Source organism: Xenopus laevis, chromosome 3L (assembly GCF_017654675.1).
Source record: "Xenopus laevis strain J_2021 chromosome 3L, Xenopus_laevis_v10.1, whole genome shotgun sequence".
Lineage (NCBI taxonomy): Eukaryota > Metazoa > Chordata > Amphibia > Anura > Pipidae > Xenopus > Xenopus laevis.
In genome coordinates this window covers 105,748,280-105,773,402 of record NC_054375.1, presented here as the reverse complement: position 1 = coordinate 105,773,402, position 25,123 = coordinate 105,748,280, and the positions used below count along the sequence as shown (strand labels likewise).

The 25,123-nt window shown below is 34.9% G+C and overlaps 1 protein-coding gene across 4 annotated transcripts in view; it reads right to left on the bottom strand.

Annotated features, from left to right (window-relative positions):
- nedd4.L (NEDD4 E3 ubiquitin protein ligase L homeolog) overlaps positions 1–25,123 on the bottom strand; it is a 70,603-nt gene that overhangs the window by 6,822 nt on the left and 38,658 nt on the right. For 2 of the 4 annotated variants that reach the window (XM_018253050.2, XM_041586770.1), the window contains 19 exons: positions 21,999–22,049; positions 20,036–20,097; positions 15,728–15,827; positions 14,635–14,801; positions 12,160–12,283; positions 11,919–12,083; positions 10,840–10,905; positions 8,912–9,034; positions 7,805–7,996; positions 7,300–7,377; positions 6,901–6,955; positions 6,766–6,824; positions 6,373–6,438; positions 5,228–5,457; positions 3,574–3,695; positions 2,456–2,526; positions 1,338–1,433; positions 1,161–1,234; positions 284–344 (listed from right to left, as the gene is read on the bottom strand). In XM_018253050.2, coding sequence (XP_018108539.1) covers positions 284–344; positions 1,161–1,234; positions 1,338–1,433; positions 2,456–2,526; positions 3,574–3,695; positions 5,228–5,457; positions 6,373–6,438; positions 6,766–6,824; positions 6,901–6,955; positions 7,300–7,377; positions 7,805–7,996; positions 8,912–9,034; positions 10,840–10,905; positions 11,919–12,083; positions 12,160–12,283; positions 14,635–14,801; positions 15,728–15,827; positions 20,036–20,097; positions 21,999–22,049 — 1,962 coding nt within the window. The remainder of the gene's footprint in view (positions 1–283; positions 345–1,160; positions 1,235–1,337; positions 1,434–2,455; positions 2,527–3,573; positions 3,696–5,227; positions 5,458–6,372; positions 6,439–6,765; positions 6,825–6,900; positions 6,956–7,299; positions 7,378–7,804; positions 7,997–8,911; positions 9,035–10,839; positions 10,906–11,918; positions 12,084–12,159; positions 12,284–14,634; positions 14,802–15,727; positions 15,828–20,035; positions 20,098–21,998; positions 22,050–25,123) is intronic. The other 2 variants (XM_041586771.1, XM_041586772.1) reach the window with 2 other exon arrangements.

Here is a 25,123-nt window from a genome sequence, read left to right as displayed (position 1 = left end):
GATACACTAGGTTGTTTTGTTTTCCAGCTTACTGAAACATCATGGCTTCCCCATATGCAGAGTGGGCCACACAGTGCTACAGAAAATATTCCTATTTGTTACAATTTTTATATGAGTATATAAAAGTATTGGTATTCTGCAGGCAATTAATGTATTAACGAATATGTTCTAACACATCTGTTTCAATACATTATGTACAATAAGTGACTAGGTGAAGGTAAACCCATCACACCTATTAAAGTATAAAGAGCATGGCTCATAAAACATAATTTGACCACTTTACCTCTTTGAATGCAGCCATCTGTTTTTGAACTCTGTCCATAAACCTCCACTGAATAACAAGACTGCAAAAAAGAACACTTAATTTAAGTGAAAAATCATATCAGGTCATCTGAAAAAACTTTAGTTGGCCATTGCTTTTAAAGGAGAATTGCCACTGATCAACATGCCAATCTGACAGTGAATGTCTAATAATGCTTAATAATAAATACAGTTTCAACAAATAAGTTGAATATATAGTAACATATATGGGCTGCACATCTCAATGTGAGGACCTGGGCTAAAAAGTAAATGTCAATAGTGGTGGCACTCACAGGATTCACACAATTAATCCTTATTTATAGATCAATAAATGTAAATTTTTTTCAACATACTTGATTTAATTGTGTGAATCCTGTGAGTGCCATCCCATCACTATTGACATTTACATATATATATATATATATATATATATATATATATATATATATATATATATATATATATATATATATAAAACTCAACGGGAATACTTGAGAAAGAGCACAGTTGGTGTTCGAAACGTCTGATTTTTTGCAATAAATCTTGATTTTTTCACAAGTATTCCCGTTGAGTGCGGTACTATGTCACTTTATTTATCAGCACCCGGGCAAGCTAAACAAGTTTCTGCCGGTATACTGTTCACCTGCTTGTTGACAATGCTGAATCTGCCTCGCTGGCAGGTAAAGTGTTAAAGACAAAGAAAACTTGAGTGGAAAATATTACATAGTTATTTAAGGAATTCTTCAAAGGCCACAAAACAAAAATTAGAACACGTTTGAAGTGCTGCTCATATTAAAGCTAATAGAGAAATGACATGAACTCTTTCCTTATAGACAGTGTACTATGCAATGCACACTTACTGTATGTATTCTTTTTTGTTCTTGTTCGTGACTAAGATTTGTGAACCACCAGCCTTCAACTCATGTTGATGTGTCTATCAAAAAGTTACAAATTTTTCATCAATAATCTATACAAGCCTACTACATTATAACATGTTTATAGCTCATTGCAAAAGTGATATAACATTTCCCCCCTACCTGTCCAAAAAGTTCTTCATCAACAGTGAAGCACAGATCTAAATCTGTAGGGTCATTTTCTAGTATCCACTGGAGAGAATTGTAATATTCACTATCCTGATAAATATATAATAAAAGTACAGTTTAGACAAAAGCCAAGAGTTACGACAGATGCAAATGCAACATACAATAAGTGTGTGGAAATCATAGCATATCCTGTATGCCAGTAGTGGTCCCTTGGTTATAAAATTTCATATATATAAGTTGTGCAATAATCCTGGATTCATCCCTAATTTTGATGCATAATGGAAGGGTCCCCAATCTTTTTTACCCGTGAGCCACATTCAAAAATAAAGAGTCAGGGAGCAACACAAGCATGCGAAAAGTTATTGGGTGCCAAATAAGGGTTTTGATTGGCTATTTGGTAGCCTCCTATGTGGACTGGCAGTCTGCAGGAGGCTCTGTTTGGCAGCGCATCTGGTTTTTATGCAACCAAACTTGCCTCCAAGCCTGGAATTCAAAAATAAGCACCTCCTTTGAGGACACTGAGAGCAACATCCAAGGGGTTGGAGAGCAACATGTTGCTCGCGAGCTATTGGTTGGGGATCACGGCATCATAGCAACACATTATCGTTCCTGAATGCAGAAGGAGTTTTATGTCTTTCAGGACTGTCTCATTGTTATATCAAAGTCTAACTTTTGATGTTGACTGAATTTTCTTTTTGCAAAGTCGTTTCTCAACTTGAAATACTGACTTGTATGTCCTTCTTTCTACTTTCATATACCATTTTCCACAAATTCTTTCATATTTATGTGCACCCAAAGCACAGATTTTATTTCTACCAACCATATTTTGTTGATTTAAAAGTGCGATATCCCAAGAAATAAGGATCATGTAGAAAATGAACTGTGATATTTCTTTTTACTAACACCATACATATTATGCATAAATAATGAACAACTTCAGTAACAATATTCCATTATTTGCAAACCCAGAAAAAACAACACCTTTTTAATACGCAAAATGGTCTCCTTTTCATTTATTCCACTCTCAATAACCTTTGTGAAACACTAGAAAGATGATACTAGAAAGATACATCAATACAATTAACAAACACTGTATGACAATTAAAACTTACCACAGACTCCATGTCATAAATTGATATTGGTTTTTGGAGCATCATTTTGTAAAACGGACGAATAAAAAATGCTGTAAAAGAAAAAACAGATATAAATTAGTAGATATTTACCATTTTGGTAGTCATTTCTGTTTGGACATTTACAACTTCAACACGCTGCATACAGTTTAATTCCAACTTTAATAACAGACTATTCGATTTTGCATTAAAGGGATACTATTATCAGTTTTTATATAAAGATATTTAAAAAGCACTGTAATGTCAGACTGGATGACTTTCCAGAAGCACAAGAGCAAATGACAGCCACAGCAATTGCTTGTCAGTCACTCTGAAGAAATCTTCTACAGAAGATTACAAGGATCGAGGCAGAACAAAAACAGAAGCTAACCAACAACAGGGCATTTTTAGAATGTCAATCTGTCCTCTAGAACATGTAAATTTGTTAAACCATACCCATCTTCTCCTAGGTGGAGTGATCCAGTGCTGGGTGACAAGTTTGGGAGCCAAAGACAAAAGTATGAGTTATATTTTTTGGATTGTATTTGCATACCCGGAGTGCAGGGTACTAGTTCACACATACATCACTCTTAGGCCTTAGAGAACAAGGGTTGCATCAGAAGAACTGCACATGGTGCTCTGCATAGGGCAAATGGTATAGCGAAGCTCCATAGCATTTGTATGTAACAGGATTAATAAAATGTGGTTTCTCGTACATTGTCTTGGTTTTATGTACGATTTAAACTATTTTAGAAATCATACTAAAGCAATGAAGCCTTCATTTTGGCTACAAAAATAGCTACAAACTTGTGGTTACTCCACCATAAAATGTAGAGCAAGTGGTACAGGGAACAGAATAAAATCTTTGAAAAAGTAAATACACAAGAGCCTTAAATTTTATTATGTGTTCTAGATATTTATTTTCTCTTTCTATAGTCATATTGCTATTCATAAGCTTTGGCAGTCACTAACATATGGTAGTTAAACAGATTCATATACACACCATTTAAGAGGCTAACGCCATCCTTTTACATTTGCTTTCTTTAACAGTCATAAATAAAGCCCCTGTGCAACCTGCCATTCGTGGGAATTTTTTAAAAATTACACAAAATAAAACTAACCATCAAGAAGCTTTCCATGGTATACTGCCATTCCAGCCACACGGCCTATAAACTTGAAGTATGAAAGGTGATCTTCATTGCATAGACCAGAATTTGGATTAATTTGTAAAGTATAGTTATCCCTGTTAAAAATTAAACAAGTTAAGAATTCAACTTACATGGCTAAACAATAAAAATCTATTAAAAAAAAATTAATTGAATTATCAACATAATTTAATAGAAAATGACATTCATTTAAAAAACTAATAATTGTCTTCTAATCGCATGATCCTAAGGGTCTTCCAGCTAAATGATACAATATACATTTCCAGATATTTCGTGCACTTCACAATGGTGCGTCAGTGGTTAAGTATGAAGGTGACTCTTCTAAAGTTGGCTTTAACTATTTTTCTAGTAGGAAGAACACTGCCAGAAACTTTCACTCTTCTTATGTAGAGTAAAAAAAAATAAACACTTTAAAAGGCATGTATGGATCCCTGTCTGAGTTTTTATTTCAGTACATGGAAACTTCTCTTGAGACTTTAAGTTGATTAAATGACTACAAAATGCTGTTTCTTTCAGTACATTGAAACAAATCAAACTTTCAGCAAAGTTAAAGGGAAAATGCTAGCCAAGTCAGAATTTCATAACAATGGATATTTCCAACTTTCCAAGTAATCTTTATAAAATAAGCAGTAAGATACTTTTGTATAGTTGTTTGTGATCTCAAAGTAATAACTGGTATAAAGTCAGTTAACAGGTAGCAGTATTTTCTGCCTTTTTTTCTTGACTTTTCATACATATACACACATATAAGATTAAGAGTAATTTCTCTGTCACTATAATATACAAGTTTTAATTCTCCTCCCAAGCACATTTCTTGTTCTCACCTTTTACGGAAGTACTGATATATAAATATATGAATAATGATATATGAATAAATGGAGCCTTTTTATCCTGTGTGAAATTTGCATATTCTTGTCTTAGGGTCGATTATCGAGGGATAATTAACCCTCGATATTCGACTGTCGAAGTTAAATCCCTCGACTTCGAATATCAAAGTCGAAAGGATTTACCGCAATTCGTTTGATCGAACGATCGAAGGATTTTAAACCATCGAAAAATTTGTTAAAATTTTGTTAGGAATTCTATGGGGACCTTCCCCATAGGCTAACATTGCACCTCGGTAGGTTTTACTTGGCGAAGTAGGGGGTCGAAGTTTTTTTTAAAGAGACAGTACTTCGACTATCGAATGGTCGAACGATTTTTTAGTTTGAATCCTTCGATTCGAAGTTGTAGTCGAAGGTCGAAGTAGCCCAAAAAACATTCAAAATTCGAAGTTTTTTTTATTCTATGCCTTCCCTCGACCTAAATAAATGTGCCCCTGTGTATGTTCTAGTTTGTTGGCATTTTGTGTCTGTTTCCAGGAAAATGGTGGGACAACAGGTAATATAGCCACAGAATGTTTGTTTAATAAAAACAATGGTTGCAGGAAAGATCATAATTGTAAAGTGTACGGCCACCTTTCCGATAAAACAAAATCTGAATTGGAATGTATTATAATTAAGTACTTATATAAAGCTAAACACAGTAACAGTTAAGTGCTTTTTCTCATTGTATAGTCTTGCTCCTTATAAATGACATCATATGTAAAACCATCGCTGAACATACTTACGTGGCAGAATATTCAAAAAGACCATAATAAGGATTAAACATTTCTTTGGAGATCAGGAAGAACCATTCTCTGGCCACTCCTCCATAGTCCAAGCCTTTCTCATTATCAAATTCAATCCAAAGACGTGCTTTGAGAAACTCTGGCCTTTTTACAGCTACAATCCTTCTATAGGAATCTTCAAGAATGGATGTACGACGTAACTTCATTTCAAACCTATTTGGAATATCAAGCTGGTGGGCAAATGTAAAAAATAATTAATATTTTATTCCTGAAAAACCAAACCCAGAAATACTAGGTTGGGAGGATATAAACCTGCACGAAACACTAACGTATATTTTAGGAGTAGTTTTGTGTACAATTTTTTGAGTTGCAATAGGATCTAATAAATCATATCATATGCCAACAGCAGTTGGAAAATGTCCAGATATTCAAAAGTATCATTGCCAACCGACATTGATCAAAATGTTTTATTGATTATTGGTTGCTCAATTTGTAACAATAATGACATTGATGCACAAATGAATATGTAAAACTGTGATGAGGCTTTAATAAAAACTATTTAAAAAAAAAAAAATCATTGCCTATCCTTTGTTGAGCTTAGTGAATATACGTCAATGATACGTCAGAATATCAGTATTTAAACTTCTTAATGTAATTAAGGTAGTGCACAATAAATGAATGTGTGTGTGTGTGTATATATATATATATACACAAAAAGTTACTGGAATTCTGTATTTAAAACCTTTTTAACTCAATTCATGTATTGGCAAAATAACTTGATGTGTGGGACACCCATTTAACAACTAGAGGCCCGCCTCCTAAATGGCATCAGACTGCTCACCATGACCAGATTTATTGGTTCAGTGTTACCTTGTCAATCCATTTATATTACCATATTTGAAATGGGCTGAAAAATCATGAATTGAGCCTAACCCTAACTCTTGTGTAGCAAGGTTTAGACAACATTACCAATAAATGTATAATCAGTAGACTAGATATAAATACATTACTTGCACTGTCGAGATATATTTGGTGATAGTTATGGGCTTGGTACTTGAACTCTCTGCCTGGCTGCAATTCACAAGTGCTGCAACCAGTCCCACTTCAATGTCTCTCTATACAGTGCCAAAACAGGGAGAAATTACCTGCTTCTTTAATTTCTTCCGGAAGTACTCATACTTTCTTTTATAATCCCTGGAGTAAGGCACAGCCTTGATGAAAGGAAGGACATTGATAGAAAATAATTAAACAGAAGTTCAAACAAAAACATAATAATTGTTGTGTGCTATCTAAGATATAAATCTGCATTTGGGGCAATGCGAGCACACATTACAGTGAAATAAAGGAAGAAACATTCATGAAAAAGCAATCCTATTTGATGGAAAATCAAATAAGAAAGGATGTCTTTAACCAAATATTAACTTTTCTCCACAGTCAGAATACCTAACCACTCTAGCCCAAGTATTAGAGCTAATCACACTATAAAATAAAAGTGAAATTCTTGTATGGAGTCGTTTAGTAATGAATATGAAACTTACCGGTCCAGTTATTGCAACAGTTTGTAACCGTGGATCCTCCCATTGTGTTTGCTTTGTATCTAAAACAAATTATATTTTGTTTTAAAGGCAATTTACAGTAACATTTTGACAAGATCAGATCAGAAATCATCTTACTGTGATTAATGTAAAATACTCTTCCATCAGTATGAGTTCTTTCTTCCCAACCAGGCTGTAAGAAATCAAAAAATGCTATGCTTATTTTACATTCTATTCTGTACTTTTGCCAGAGATGCCTGGAAAGAATGCGGCGGAATCTTCCTTAAAAAAAACAGGGAATCAACATGGCCATATATTTCTGCAGCTTAGGTCCAAATGTGACCTTATGTAACACAGTTTACTGTAGCGACAAGCATGATAAATTGAAAAGATCTGACTAAATTGGTGGGTCCACAGATAAGTCTTTGGGACATGTGGGCTGACACCTTTAAAAGGCAAAAAGCAGCTTCACATACAGCTTATCACCGTAACACCTTTACATTCTACAGTAGCATATCATAGATTGAAAATACTTACAAGCAATGGTCCCAGATCTGATAGATCTATGGGTGGCTTTGGCCTTAGCTGTACTGGAATCTTAAATCTTGGGTCTTCCTTTTTTTTTTAAAAAAAAAAAATAATAAACACAAGTTAAGTAACAATACTATTTCAGTTTTACAATTGAATTGTACTAAACTTCAGTTCCAAATGATGTAAAATAATGACTAGTGCTGGCAAATCTCTACTATCATTCATTAGATGTTTGTTACTGGCAGAATAAAAAATATTCCTTAGTAGCTGGATTTTCTTGAACATTATATGCACCAATCTCACCTGAACTAGAATTTACATTTGTGCGGGGTGTTTTTTATTGATAACATGAGGAACAGTACATGTATACGCCCTATTGTGCTATACATACACCATATTCAATATGATATTTTAACAACTAGGAAATACTGGGGTGGAATAATTTGTTATCATTTTCTCAAAACAAAATTACAATAAAAAAGTGTATACATATATATATATGCAAAAATACCCATGTGGTTGTTTTGGTTACATGGTTGATATAGAATGGCCTTCCACTTGGTGCATGGCGCACTTCCCATCCCTTGGGGAAAAATCCTTGCTCCGTTTCTGATAACTGTGCAGATTCACTAGTTGACCTTTGTGGTTGACAAATGACAGGGACATTCTGGACAGATGAAGCCTGGGAAGTTTCCATGGGTCCCTTTTAAAAAAGCCAACAACAAGGCTTATTGTACACTTGGCGATTTTCCTCCAGCAGAACAATGCCTGAACACAGTTCTTTCATCTGTCATTGGCTATAATGGAAATATGCCTAACAGCACAGGTACAGGTGGGTTTTGGCTCAAGTTTATCTGATCACTAGTGTTTTTAATACATTTCATTCTCAAATCTGTCTAATGAAAATACTATGTGATTGATGTAAATTATGACTGAGTTTCCCTACCTTCTGTAAAAGTAATTTTAGTTCTTCTCTATCTCCTCCAAAGCCATCATGTGAATTGTTGTCAAGTTTGGTATTAAAAGAACCACAATGATTAGGGTAATATGGGCTAAAAGAAGTCAAAGAAATCTGATTTCAAGTGTAAAGCCTTAAAACATCAAAATAAAAAATGATAGACGTTAACACTTTTGGGCTCCTTATACATTGATGGTTCCTCCGCTTGGCTGTTCTTTAAGTTCTACCCTCTCAAAAGACATGATGCAATATATTGCACTGAAGAGATCTAAAGAGATTGATATTGTCTGCAAGTTTGGCTACTGTATATGGCTCTAAATTATAAGGCTGTACTTGGGCTATTAAACCAGCAGTTCTGATAGATGTATAGGATATTAATGAGTCATTTGCAAGTCTTATATTGTTTAGAAGATTGTACCTTGGAGAGAAAAACTATAAATGAGGATGCGGCTGCTATAATATAAGCTCTGAAAAATTACTAAAAGCAAGACAAGGGCATTATAGTAACTATCATCTAACTCATACTCTAAAAATCTCTTGGGGCACTTTTCACTGTACAAAATCATAATAATGACGCTCCAAATACTGCAAAAATGCAGTGCCTGTTTTGCTATCAAGATTAAGGTAACTGTAAAACTTCCAATGGATTGAGAATGATACCTGTACTATAGGCTTTTCCCAAGTAGTAGTTCTGCTATTGTGATCAATGTAATATGATCTTCCTTTATCGTCTTGTTTTTCTTCCCAGCCAGGCGGTAATCCTGAAGATGTAGGTAGTAGTAACTGGAAAAAAAAGAGAAAAAGAAATTTTAAACTGAAACTTCTGTTCTCTAATATTCTTGAAAAGTGAGCAGAATAAATGTTACAAAACCGGACTGTTCCCTCTATCAACAGAAAAATGAAAGTCTAAATCATTTATACATGGTAGGCATATACAATACAAAATATAATGTATGCTGCTTTTAAAAAGAAAGCACAAGTTCAGCACAAGTTCAATGAAGAGGGTTTGTACTGAATATACATTTTGCCTATTATTTTAATCAGGAAATAGCTACGATTTATATTACATGCTCTAAACAGGCCAAAATTTAAAAATGAAATGGTCATTCTACTTCCTGGTCCCAATAAGCAAAGTTAAACAAATCAGCGGTCCACTGAGAAACCTCTGTATAAACAAACCCCACCCTTCCCACCGCTACAGCCTGAAATATTTTTAAATAAAGAACGGTTCATCGTACAGAGAGCTTCTCTATGCACTGATGGCTTGCTTGACAGGCAAAATCAATCTTCAGCTCAAGCCCTATTTATTGAACCTTTAATACCATTAGCATCAAGTTTAATTTTACCTGCCATACTGACAATGCAGGTTAAGGCTAAAAGAAAACTAAGATGAGTGGTACCTGTAACACATTGTCACCATATTCATTCTAAGTAAATTTTGCTGAAAAATACAGCAACAGAACATCTATGTGCTAAATGTTTCATCTGTTGGAAACAATAAACAAAAGTTGTTAAAATTATTTTAGATTGGATGGACAGACAAAAAAAATCTTGTAATCATTGAAGGAATAACATCACCAAAAGTAGTTTTACATTAAAATATTGTGACTGAAAAACAATGAAAAAAAAGCTATGTTTCTATTTCTAGGTTTCCATTATGACTTTCGTCCAGTCAGGTTACACTAGCTCAGTCTCAACCAAGCCAAAATACAAGATACATTTCTGATCTGACATAACCTTCAAATGCATTAAGTAGATTTTATAAGAAATTAAAAACAGCCATCATAGCTCCCAGCCTTGACTATTATAGAAATTCTAAACTCTATTGGGAGATCTCAAATATGCAGTGCAGAAAATGTTTCCCCAGTGCTTAACTGAACAATATAACGTGCCCTTGTATTATGAGGAGGTTTCAGGCAGCGCTGCTATATAGCTACTGTAAGGCTGCTAAAGTTAAAAAATCACAAGGTAGATCATTTCACATTGCACTCCCCTATAATTTTATAAAATACCTCTACCAATTATTTTTTAAGAAACTGTCATCAATAGAGCAGCAACACATTTAGGTGCAGATTTATCAAAGGTCGAGGTGAAGTTTTGAATTGAAAAACGTTGAATTTCGAGCTATTTTTTGTGTCCTTCGACTAGGGAATAGTCCAACTTCGATTCGAATTTGAAAAAACTTTGAAATTCGAAGGTCGAAGTACTGTTTGAAGTACTTTTTGAAGCTGCCGAAGTGCTGTTTTAGCCTATGGGGGACCTCCTAGAAACTGTATGGAGTGTGGGAGATCGAAGTTCGAAGTTAAAAAAACCTTTGAATCAAAGTACGATTGTAGTACGATTATATGATTAGAAGTACGATCATACGATTCTACCTCCATTCGATTGGTCTTCTTGAATTCGAAGTTCGAAGTTTTTTTTAACTTCGACCTTCGATAGATATGCCCCTAAATTAATCCAAACTCACTAATCTGATTTAATTTCTTCCAGTAAGTATTTTATAACGTAATGCATTATGGGAGTGAAAGAATATAATTCTTGATCAGTCTTATATAGTATCATGCATAATGAAACAAATATAACCTTACAACTGGTAACGTAGGAAGTTCTTCTGAAGTATATGACTGCAAGCTCTCTCTTCTGTTGGAATGGACCTTTATAAAATATATGTATAATTTTATTAGCAAATAAAATATAGATCACCCTTTCATAATTTTATTTAATAGTGTAAAGTTGCATGTTATACAGAATCTTCTGATTCAATGCAGGGTAGAAACATGGCCAAAAATAGTATATCCATAATAGAAATATATGAATTCACATAGGCACTATATGGAGGCTGAGGGTTATGTTTCACATATTCCATTATTCCGTGTGGTGTAGATATGTTATGGATTAAAAAGTGTTCTAACTCCCACAAGCAGCTGTTAAAGGGGATCTAAACCCAAACCATGAATTGCTTTTTTCCTATTTTAACACTGCAAATATTATGCTTTTAGCTCAATTGAGGGTTACTGGAAATAGATAGTTATGGTTGCTAACCTTTGAAGAGAAATTAAGCTGAAAACAGTCTGAAGTTGAAAAACCTCCCTTGTTCCTTGAGAATTGAACCTGGCAATCGGACAAAAATGCAGAACCATTTCCATGTGATTACCCAATCCAACTTCAAGCTGGCCATAGACGCAAAGATCCGATCATACGATCAAACTTTCCCATTTTACCGACCTGCCACTAACCATTCCGATCAAATAAAGTACAAAAGAACAGATCAGCCGATGTTCTGCCCCTGACAGCAATCGTACGAAAGTTATGTCTGACCAAAGCTAGTGACAGTCTCCCTCTGCAAATCGTACGATCGGCAATACACGCAGAGATATTACCCGCAGCCGACAGAAATCTTTTAACCTGTCCAATCGTCCAAACGACCGATCTCAGCCGTACGAAAAATGACTGGACTCTCTGCACACTGTCCGAAAATTGTACGAATCCTCGATTCATATGATCAGATCTTTGCGTCTATGACCAGCTTTAGACTGTGAAAGGAGGATTTCAAGGCTTTTCCATACAATGGTCATTTTCCTGTGTTTTTCATCTACAGGGCAAGCGAGTGAAATTGCTGTATATCGTAGAGAAGTGATTTTAATTAGTATTTTCATTAGTGTCTTACATTGGAAGAGCTTTGTCTGCTGTTTGGCATATTCCCAGAAATGTTAAGCCTTATACTAAGCTCTTCTGTGATTTGTGCCTGGGCATCACTGCTTGGTGCAGATTGTTGCTGGGCATTCTGGATGCTATATACTGTTGTTTCATCTTCTGTTATAATTTCCCAGCTCTAAAAGAAATACGTATTGTACATTAATTTACAGACAAAGAAGAATGTAACAATGCATGTATGTAATTTGCTTTACCTCTGGAGACTCTCTGCTTTCTGAGGCTTCTGTTTCTTCAGAGATTTGCCTCCTTGTTGTGAATGCATGATGATGCTGTTCTTCCAACTGAACATTCCTGCTCTCATTAGCTGCAGTATCATCTCTGCAAAAATATTCATAATGTACTATTCAAACATTAAAGTTGTAATGAATTGTGTAGCAATCTTAACCGCAAACCAAAACATTATTGCCCTCAAATTTGTAAACATGACGTTAATTTGCTAATTTGCTAATGTATGGATTTCAAACGTGAAGTTCATTTCTAAATTATGGTATGATATAGATTGGCCTATTCTATGCAACTTTAGAAACGCTTCAATATTTATTTTGTATAGTTTTGAATTATCAGCCTGCCTATTCTGCCTCTTTCTAGCTTGCAGCTAAAAATGCAGTGTGGTTGTCATATGGTTATTGTCCCTAGCACCAGAAACTGAAAACGCAATTCCACTATCTGCCTGTTCAGCTATCGATCTGTGATGTGGTCCCTTCTGGTCCCTGTAGAAGCACAAAAAAAAGTAAACGTGGGGCTGAGGGGGTGGCATCTGGAAGGTTGCCTCCTGCACTGGCAGCAAAATCACCCTGAAGGGATCAGTTTTATTATCATTTTACGGACGTTAATTCTTTTTAGATCCTCTACTACACAACTTCCATTTTGACTTCCAAACCTTGTCTGGCTGTCAGAATAACTAAAGCTGGCTGAGACTCCCAAAGAACAAATCTTTTAACTTGAGGTTGAGGTAGTCAATATCATTTGGTCGTCAGGTCAACGGTTGGATATTTGGCAATATGCAGGCCATTGTATCAAGGACCACATCAACATGCAGATGCCATCCTCAACCTGATGATCAAACCTGGTGATTTTTGCCCAGATATCAATAGTTCAGGCTTGTCAGCTAAAAACATGGGCCAATAGGAACAAGCTCAAATTAAATCCTAAACATACATCCCAAGGAAACTTCCACATTGTATTTATATTCATACATAAATACTGAGCAGTCTCTGTTTCAATAAATACAATCATCAAAATAAAATCTTTGTATTCATCCCTAAATTAATATATAGATGTGATTTATGTACATGATCACCTGGGGGCAGGTAATGTAACAAAAGTAGCAACGTTTGCACCATGATTGGTCAGCGCTGTTTCATGTAGGATCATTGGCATTTTTGGAATCATATATCCATGAGTAATCATGTATCGATGAGTATATTTATGGAGATGCACTTCAAATATTTCTACTAACTGTATTAAATTATGTTTTTACTACTCATGGATACACAATTCCAAAAATGACGCTTGATACAACCAATTATGGTGCAAACTCTGCTAATTTGTTAAATTAACCGCCCCACTTATTTTTTTATACATCATGTACATAAAACACACATCTATATTAATTTAGGCATAAATACAAAGATTTTATTTTAAGGATTTTGATTTGTGTGAAACAGAGACTGCTCAGTATTTATGTATAAATATAACTACATTGTGGAAGTTTCCTTGGGATGTATGGATAGGATTTAATTTGAGATATTTTTGCATAATTAACCCTCTTCTTGACTGCTGCACATGTGTAATGCTAAAATCCCAAATACATCTCTTCAAAAAGTACTATTCAGACTATAAATGCGCACAGGGTAAGAATTTATCTGGGAAAGTGCTAGATAGGAGGCATTATTACAAAGTAAAAACAGCAAAGGGAATTTATGAAGTCACAAAGTTGGGCTGTGTCAGATGGTGACATTTATTTCAGAATTGTGTAGTCCACAAAGGGCCTTATGCCTTTGTGGTGACATACCACATTTAGGTGATGATTTAGCAAAAATTGTAAATGTGCACAACTGTGAATTACAAAATGCAATATCATTTTGCGTGCATTATTAAAAAACAGTTCCAATACGCTATACTTTGTTGCACAGCCCACCTCTCTATCTATTTTGTTTTCTACACCCTGCTAAAGGTCCAGGGTGCAAGCTTGGCCTTCCCTAAGAGCAAGGACAAACCATTCCCCTAATTTCTGATTTGGATAATAAAGTTATACAGAACTGCGTTGAACTAATATAAGATATTTATGCTAGGGATGAGCTGCTATCTCAGAGGCCTTATATACAGAATAAATAACTGCACTATCCTAGACCGAAGTGATGACATATTGCTACTGAAGTGCTTCGTGATTAAGGGTAAGGACACATAGGCAGATTCGGAACTTCGGAAAATGAAGTGCAGCGAGTCCCATCCCGCTGGCGATTTTTCATTCTAGCTGGCGGGAAGGCAGTTTAAGGAGATTGTCGCCCCGAAGATGAGATTTGTCGCCGGGGCAACTAATCTCCCCGAATCTGCCCATGTGTCCTTACCCTAAACAAATGAAACAACTGCAGCAAGTACATAAAAATGTCAATGTGGTGTTGACTTCACCCAATTAAACTGAAATTATTTTCATTTAAACCACATACTGAATAGTAGGTCTTTGCCACTGTGTTCTTCTGTACTGATGACTGACATAATAAGTTCTTCCAAGGATATCCTGTCTCTCTTCCCATCCTGGAGGTAGTGGGGAAAGTTCTTGTTGCAGTTGAGGTTGGCAAGATGTATCTGGTTGGTCCAGTATAACCCAGCCAGGCTAGAAAGACAAGAAACAAAGATTTAGTAATTATATGCTTTTAGTTACACTTGATTTGTAAGACAATTACAATTATAAAGAACAATTAGCCTGCAATTAAACAGATAAATTTGCAGTCTCACCGCTAAAAGGAAAATAAACCCCCTTTTTGACAAAAGCTCATTCAGTTGGGCTTATGTAGAAAAGGCGAATAAACATTTAAAGTTCTAAAAATATTTTTTTCTTACACAGACATCCCTGATTACACAGCCTGAAAGAAAACCATGATGTTCTGACTAACCATTCCTAACCCCCTTCAGCTTACAGTGTAATGCAGCCCCTCCCTTAAGTTTTCCATTATGAAGCAATAAATTCTGGGACCTGTAATTCCCTTTGCTTTCCTTAGTGGTTCTCTATAATATATATATATATATATATATATATATATATATATATATATATATATATATATATATATATATATATATATATATATATATATATATATATATATATATATATGAGAGGGACAACCCATCACTTCAAAATGAAATAATGAAATAATGTGACAGTGTGGTTGTAGTACACTGTGAGCCAAAAGGGGGTGGGGAATGGTTTGTATCACGGTTACTGTTTAATCTGAAGAATCAGGTATTTCTGTGCAACAAAATGCATTTATATTTATTTCTGGAAGTTCAGATAATATTTATGTACCTTTTCCACATAACCCCAACTGGCTCCTGTCAAGAAGAGGTATACTTTCCCTTTAAGACAGCCTTAATAATGCTCTAGACAACTGAAAAAAATATATATTAGCCTTTAAATGTTTAAACAATAAGATAATCTGATATAGGAGTTATGTGCAGCAGCAGTGAAGCTAAAAACATTGTAATATAAGTAATAAATGCATTTATTTGATAACTACAGAAACAGTGTACATAATTTACCTCCATCTCCTCAGCCTGCTCGGTGTCATCTTCTGATCCATTGTTTTTGGGTAAATATGTCATTTTTAACCTTAGGTTTCCTTTGACTCGTGATTTGTGGCTGCAAAACATAAAACGTTATTGTGTATTTATCATGAAAATTGTATTTAGAATATAGCAGTTTCTTTTTATAAGTGGTGAATCAACCTAAAAGCATGACAAATACACATTTAATTAACATAACATTTTCATTTTTTAATTGACAGTCAGATCCAATATATCTCATGGGGGTGGGGGCTTCCTTTCCTAGCAGATGTATTAAGAGTTAACTCAAATAACGGATTGCTGAAAGATGCATTGGTTTTAACGGTTATTAAAAATCAGTCTCCTGAATGAAGAGAGAATGAAGAGAGTTACTTGAATATTGAGAGAGAAGAGTTACTTGAATATTTCAGAAACGGTTCAGAATTTTTAATTCATTATATTTAGAAAACGTCTTATTTCTATATGATAAGCTTATATTAAATTTTAGCTTTAGTACCCCTTTAATTATTTTTTTTGTTAAATCAGAGAAACAACACATATATATTCCTAAATAACAAAAATTCACTATGATTTCTATGCCTGGAATGAGGTAAGATGCATGTTAAGGATTTGGTACAGCCTTATTATATATATATATATATATATATATATATATATATATATATATATATATATATATATATATATATATATATATATATATATATATATATATATATATATATATATATATATATATATATATATATATATATATATATATATATATATATATATATATATATATTATTTTAATGGGAATAACTGCAAATATTGAAATCCCTACTATGATGCATTGGGCAATCAGAAGTCGCCTGCAACTAATCGCACCATGTGTCATTGCCCTTAGGACAGAGTTGACATGTCGTCTTTAAGTAAAAGTGCAAAGTTCTACAACAGGCTGGAGAATAGCCTGATATTTATTAGGCACTCTGAAAATATGAATTTATAGTCAAGACAAATGATTTCTAACTACCACATAAACCTATTAAATAGCCATATAAAAATACCTATGCGTAGAGACCAGGAACAAAATTTATAAAAAAAAAAAACCTAACATATGTTCCTGAATCCAACAATGTGGTTTAGAAGTATGTAAAGACATTCCAAAAGCTTCCAGAAATGAAAGCAACATTATTTTAAAAAATGACTTGAAACACAACGTTCTATGTTTAGAATCCAATACCTTAGGCCTGTAAAACTTAAGTAAACAGTCCATGAACTAAAAGGCTTTCATAAAATGTAGGTTGCAGTTAAAAGTGGCAGACTGTAAGAAAAACATATTAAAATTATGTTTCTGATAATCTTTAAACAATAGTATAATGTTTATAAAAATGAATATCAATAAAAATGTCATGTAAAATTAGTTTTGAAAAAACACATATTACTGGGGTTGGCTGGCACCTATAAATAAAAGTAAAGTTGGGAACAGAATGTTAAATTCATTTGTAGCGGATTTGAAAGTTCAGAAGGTGGCACATTATTTTACATTGTTCCTTTATCCTCAGCAACTGCTTTACCTAGTCTGAATGCCTGCAAAGTATTGCTCTCCTACAATGATTAAGTTTACAGTGAAATTACCTACAGTAAGATTAGATACATAATATAGGAAAAGGTGCGTGAGCAGGAAAGCAACAACAACGCTAAGTGAACTCATCTACAGTAGAAACACCATTTTAGGTTTCTTATGGGACCAGGAAAAACAGTGTAAAATCCAGGGAAATGTGTTTAAACAAAGATGGCATGTATTTCTGCCTCTATAGAGCAAGTATACATGTAAAGTTTACCAAAATGAAGTCACCATGCGGTCTCGTCACAAAAAAAACCCTAGTCCAAGCGTTACCAAAAATTGGAAAACTCAAAGCGGGTGAAGGAGATCCACGGTTAATAAATGCAGTAACAAGGTGGTAGTCAAATTTAAAAAGTATTTATGACATGTGAAGCCTAATGCGTTTTACTTTACATTGATTGTGTTAATGTTAAGGGTTAAGCACTGCCACTTAATGTTACACAACCTAAAGCAATAAGTGATTTGTGCATGACTGTAGGAGGTGCAGACTAATTAGGATTGATTATTTACGGGCAGGACCATGCTAAAATATGCATCTTGCTAGTAGTTTAAACCTCTTAATTTCACTAATAATAATATTAACATAGGACAAACAGACATTATTGGGAACTTTGGAACAGAATTTTGGTGTCAAATCCAGGAAAACATGATATAGAAATCAAGAAAAAAGCACTCATTGAAATGCATTATGTGTTATTGGGACCACAACAAAAATATGAAAAATGAGGGAAAACCTAAAATCAGGGAGTAAAATTGAGGTTTCACTGTATTTTTATCACCAGCACGTTTATGACCAAGCCATCTCACCTGCAAAATATAAACTTGCAGCCTAACCATTTTTTATGATAAGTTTGCTAGCTTCCATGGGTGTCTGCAAGAGGGGGTCAAGAGGGGGCCAGTTGCCCCACCCTGACTTATGCAGCGAGTTCCAAGACATTGTTTTTAAATTTAATTTCCAACAACACAAAACTTTTTTGTTTTTTTTTAACGTCCCACCGAAGGCAAGCCTTAATTAGGTTATCTTCTGCATTGTCATAAATAAGTTCATCTTCAGTGGGATGCTAACTTATGTGATATTAGCTTACTTGCTCCCCTCCTGGAAAATTTTCTCCGTACGCCCATGCTAGCAACCAATTATAATATAATTCCTGGCATCTCTCTGCCACCCTGCCCACCTCAAGTTACACTTTGCCATGTGCTTATGGTATGATTGAGAAAAGATCATATGTCTGCTCTCTACATTATATAAAGGGTCAGATAATCAGAATTCTCAGTGCAGGACAACTGCCACATCACTGTATTCCTACGTACGTGATAAGCCCTCGCCCAAACATCAGCTCATGCTCTGGCCTGTAAAACCAAATAGATGTAAACATCTCAGCAATTGCCTCTGATGCTGAAAATGTACTTGCAGTTCAGTGGTCAAGGGTCAGCTGAGGCAAGCTTTAATAAGGAAAACAGACTGCTATGCAAAATGACAATCACACAGACCACAAAGGCAAGCCAAGCTACAGCCTATTTACCCAATTCCGGTGCCTCTTCATGACCAACTCACTACTTACCAAATACTTAAGCTAAACAGATTCCTTCAGCAATATGACTACAGTGGACCCTATGAATCTGAACTCAGAAAATGCAACGATTACCCTTACATTTCCTACCTGGTCCACAGAACATTAAGGGGAACATTTACTAAGGGTCGAAGTGAATTCTCAAATTTAAAAACTTTGAATTTCAAACAAAATTTTTGGGTACTTCGACCATCAAATAGGCCTAAATTTGACTTCGATTCGAAGTAAAAAAAAGTTTGACTTCGAAAATCAAAGTACTGTCTCTTTAAAAAAGTTCGACTTCGACACTTCGCCACCTTAAACCTGCCGAATTGCTATGTTAGCCTATGGGGACCTCCTAGAACCTATAGCCAACATTTGGCTAAGTTTTTAGAAGTCGAAGTAAAATCGTTCGATCGATCGATTTTACTTCGACCGAATATGGCCAGATTCGATTAAAAAAACCTTCGACTTCGAATATCGAATATAAGGCCATTCGATGGTCGAATTTCGACGTTTTTTACACTTCGAAATTCGATCCTTGATAAATCTGCCCCTAAAAGTGAAATAATTTGCTTTTGAGAATAAATGTCTGTTTCTAATATTCTAATAATGATAATAACAATACTCAGTATGTGCTTAACCAGCCAATACATATTTCAGTTTGAAAAGTACCATTTGAAGTTGATTTTGCTAAGAAATACAATTTACATTTACTACAAGAAGAACAATTTTATGATATGTGAATGATCAAATATCACATTTCAACTTAGTAACATAAGGCTATGGGCACACAGCCTGAAGGTTCCGCCTGTTATCAGCCTGTATATTTTTGAGAGCTGAGAGAAGCAGATCTGCTTAGTGCCCTTGCTCCATTGATTTGAATCTGATCAAGCCTGTGTGTGCTCACACACAGCGGAGCTTAAGTCTCCAGACTGACCTCAGTTTCAGCTCTGTTGTGTTTGAGTGTACTCAGGCTGATCAGATTCAAATCAGTGGAGCAGGGGCACTGAGCAGATCTGCTTCTCTCGGTCTGCAAAAATAAACAAGCTGATAACAGCATTCAGGATGTGTGCCCATATCCTCAGTATTGAAACAATGCATAACTGAGAAAAAAACATTTACCTTCTCGGATGAAGAATGAAGTCCTTGAATGTATATGGTCGCTCCAATCTTGGGTGTTCAGTCTGGATTAAAATAGTAAGGTTGAATAAAACCAAGGGGTCTAAAACTGTTTTTCTTAATCATAGAAGTCAAAGGCCTGATTAACAATATCAAGCTAAAATATAGTCCCCAAGGATAAGTGCCTCATGCCCAAAAGGTAGATCGGGATTTACCAGTAGACCTTTAGCTGATGATCAGTAGATCTCAAGGCACTGTCAACAAACAGCGTGACTTAATTGCCCTCCTGTTAAATTATTTTCATTAAGATATTTATTACAGTTTATTTATTAAAGTTACATAATAAATAGTTTTTACTTAACCTAGCAATATACATTTGCTCATAAATCAATACAATATTTAAGAAATGTTTTCTCTGGAACAGATCATTTTTATGGATGTAGATCATACAGTAATGCAATGACATCCCTAAAAGTAGACCCTTCATTAATAAAGTATGGACACTACTGACTTAGACACATTGAATAACTTGCATTAAACTGCACTTCAACGCTTCACTCTCTGCAGTACAAATTATCAGCTCCTTAAAGGGATTCTGTCATGATTTTTATTTAGCATCTAAAATAGAGACACATTTTGTTTGCATGACTTTCTCCTATCAGACATTGTAAGCATTGCAGTACAATTACAAAATAATTTAAAAAGTTAAAAACTTCAGAAATACAAAAAATCATGAACCATTATTTATCGGTTATTAAGAAATATAAGATAAACAATAATCAAATTATGAAGTTAGATAACATTCATTGAAAAAAATGCTCACATTAGTAAAGGTACACTGCTGAAGGTAAATGCATTTCCAGATCTTCAGTTTCATGAATTTTGGTGTAATCTTTGCATGGCATCATCCACAATCCCTGGGATTTATCAAATAAAACTTGCTTTCTCTTTAAAAATTGCCATACTCATGAACAAATTGGGCAGTTCATGTGTGTTATTATCAGTAATTACAGATTAGAATGGTCCGTGCTTTCTTCTTGCATTCCAGAAATGACTATGAAATTGCCACATCCTCTACATACACTTCATGAGAACATTAAAGGGGACCTGTCACCCAGACAGCTGTCTAACAAAAGCTCATATCAAATTAAACATGAAACATTTAAAATTAAAAACTATCGTTACCTGTTCTAAAAGTTAGGGATGCACCGAATCCAGGATTCAGCCAGGATTCTGCCTTTTTCAGCAGGATTCAGATTTGGCAGAATCCTTCTGCCTGGCCGAACCGAATCCTAATTTGCATATGCAAATTAGGGGCGCGAAATCATAACTTTTTGTCACAAAACAAGGAAGTAAAAAATGTTTTCCCCACCCCTATTTTACATATGCAAATTAGGAGTCAGATTCGGGTTCGGTATTCGGCCGAATCTTTCAAGAAGGATTCGGGGGTTCGGCCGAATCCAAAATAGTGGATTCGGTGCATCCCTACTAAAAGTATTTTAATAAATTAACTGTTAATCATTAGTGATGGGCAAATCTTTCCCGTTTTGCTTCGCCGAAAAATTCAACGAAAAATTGGAAAGTTCACAAAAAATCGTGAAATTCTACCGGTTTCACGGAAAAAAGAGCAATTCGAACGTTTTCACAAAAAATCTAGCAATTCGAACGTTTTCACTAAAAAATATAGCAATTCGAACGTTTTCCCGGGAAAATCATGATAATCAGAAATTCACCGCGGATGCGTGCCAGGCAAATTTTTTCGCCAATCACTATTAATCATATGTTGCCTTTCCTGTCTCTATGCTTCTGGTAGTTTGTGTAATAAATATTTTCGGATCATGCCAACAGCCACGCTATTGCCTAATTTGGTCTCTTGGGTTGTTTTTGTTCTGAAAACATCATTTTAAGATTAAAAAACACATTCAAATTAACGTGCCAAACCACAGTTAAGAGAGTGAGAACATACCGGTAACTGATGAAGAGGAACATCCACCTGCCCAAGAAAATCATCTCTGGTCTGAAAGGGAAAACATATTAAGTGTTAGACTATGGGGAAAACTTTTATAAAATCAAACATTTGCTGTTACTGGAACCTCTTATGCATTATGACCTCCTGAACTCTAGAGGCATTAAAATGTTTTTTTTTTATACTGAAATGTATTGATTTTAAAACCAGTAAACACTACAGAATTGTATTTCTTTAATATTAATCAGTTCGATTTCTTGTCATGCTATGAAGTGCTCTAGATTGAGAAATTGCATTAACTGAAATCAAGCAAAAATAACCCATAACTACCATGGCAAACTCCCAATTGCCATGGGCGTCCACAGAAAATTCTCCGGGGGGGGGGTGTCATCAATCAAAAACAACCTGTTTTTCTAGACTTAGCCTGTATCCAGTAACTAGGTGCCACGTTTGTAGGAAATAAATGTGTTGCCAAACCCAATGAAGTCACTCACAACTTACACAATTGTATAACTAAGGGGGCTGTTTAACCACAGATGTACCACTCTAATTACTACGGAAAATAGACAATACGCATATTAACCTGAGATATGCCAGTATTATTACTATATGAAATGGATAATTATTATATTAGCCACAGACTTGCCGGTATAATCATTGCAGAAATGGCCAATAAGCATTCCTTAACCCCAAACAAACCAGTAAGGTCACTGAAAAATATCAGTAAGATGAATACAGAAATGCATAGTTTGGAACCATTATCTTGCCTACACTTGCACAGGCTGAATACCAGCACAAAAGTTCTTTTAAGATCTAACCCTGTAATTGGCTACTAATGAGCTATCATTTAATGACCAGCAAGAAACAATTAGTGTGCTTATCTGAATGGTCTAAAGTTGGCCATAGATGCGCAGATATAATTGTACGAATTTTGGACAGTGTGTGGACTCAAAATGATGACCCTACAATTTTTGTACAATGGTGATTGGTCCTTTAGGTAATCAGATAGGTTAGAAAATATCTGTCAGATAATGATAAAATATTTGCATGTATTGCCTATCTGGCGATATACATGGGTGACTACCACTACAATTCCCAGGACATAACTTTCGTTTGATTGCTGCCAATTAATGGCCAGAACATCAGCAGAGTACATATATTATGTAAATAAGAGGAAAAAAAAAAAAAAAGCTATCTCAACATGAAAGCCAAATACAACATAAACAAGTGCAAAGTGCATGGCGCAAAGAGCAAAAACCCACAATACACTATTTACCCCACAATTTTAAAATAATTATGGGTTCTCACTTAGTGAAGTTTTCAGCATGATTTAGCAATGTGAAAGCTAATTTGTCTGTTGCAAAAAAATAAAGCCTTTCCCCTGCTTGATAAAGCAATAAACATATGCCATACTGTTGCCTTAATCTGATCTCATTTTCCTCTTATGACACAAGCATACTCGGTGTGTTTGAGCAGCTGTTGAGACGCTAAGCTTAGGGGTTGTTGGAAATCATCAAGCAGAAAATAAAGTTTGTCTGTTATATAAGCTGATGCTACAGGGCTGATTATTAAATTCTGATTTTAATTATGCTGGTTTCTTAGCTGCCATGTTCCAATGATCTGAATTATTTATTAACCAGCCTTATTTTTTGACATTTATATTATATTTTATATATATATATATATATATATATATATATATATATATATACATACACACACATTTATATATATATACACACATTTATATATATATATATATATATATATATATATATATATATATATATATATATATATATATATACACATACACACACACACATATATATAATACACAAAAGTCATGAATATCTTCTAAAGTATCTCCTTAAACGGTGAATACTGATGTCATCAGTCATAAACGGTAAGAAGTAATGTCATATGTCATATGACTCACTAAATCTTGTGTTTTATAATAAATAAAGTACCCCCTGTTGCAAAATATGAGGATATTAAAAGTTATATATATTTTCAGAATATTGTGAGTCACTCCCTAAGTTCAGTAACTGCAGTGAATCAGTATAAAAGAAGATGGTGAGCTACTGGGGCAACTTTACTGCTGCTTTAAGGTTGTGGTTGCCTTGGGCTGGTATGGATGCCTATTCTATAGTTAAGCTTTAGCTTTCCATTAAGAGTAAGACTGGGAGATTTGTCATCTGAGGTTAAATCTGTGCTACAACAGGCGACATATATCTCAAAAATGCTTTACCTCTGCCAATAATGTAAATAATGTAAATAAGCGGTGGGAAAACTTTGGATTTCCAAAGTTGCCCATTGTTGCCATGCAGGGAAACTTTGTAAAACAATTTACCTTATTGTCAGTGGGAAAGCATTTTTGAGAGATCGGATGCCCGAGGTCGCGTATTTTTACCACAGCAACAAATCTTAGTTGTACTCAAATTGCCTTTTATGTTTGGCACTTGTTTTATGGAGGAAAAGTTTTGGTTAATCCGGTTAGTTTACCAGAAATAAAGACTTTTTCCCAATGGTTTTCTATATTCTATGTGTGACTATTTTTGTGATATTGAAGTCTAAAGTTTAATTTTTTACCTTCTAAAGCAGCACTGGGAGGGGATGGGGGGTCACCAACTCTGTAAACTGTCCTTAATTGATACATTTAGTTGACACATTTCTTATCTTTGTCCCTGCTGAGTTTCATTACAGGCAGCGGTTAGACTTGATACAATAGTTGCTAATACTCCACACATGCCGCTGATAAATGTATCAACTAAATGTTACAAATGTGTAAGGATCTGGCCACACAAGCAGATTCGGGGAGATTCCTCGCCCCAGCAACAAATCTCTTCTTCTTCGGGTGAAAATCTCCCCGAATTGCCTTCCCCCCTGCCTCCGCTGGCTAAAATGAAAATCGCCTGGTTTCCTCGTGAGGCAACTTCGGAAAACGAAGCGCCGCATGTTCCTTCGGGGAGGGCAGTTTGGGGAGATTGTCGCCCAGAAGAAAAGGAGATTTGTTGCTGGGGCGACTAATCTCCCCGAATCTGCTTGTGTGAGCTGACCATAACAGTTTAGAGCTTGAATGTGCTTACTGAGCTGCCAGATTGAAAAAATATTTTGGGGAACAA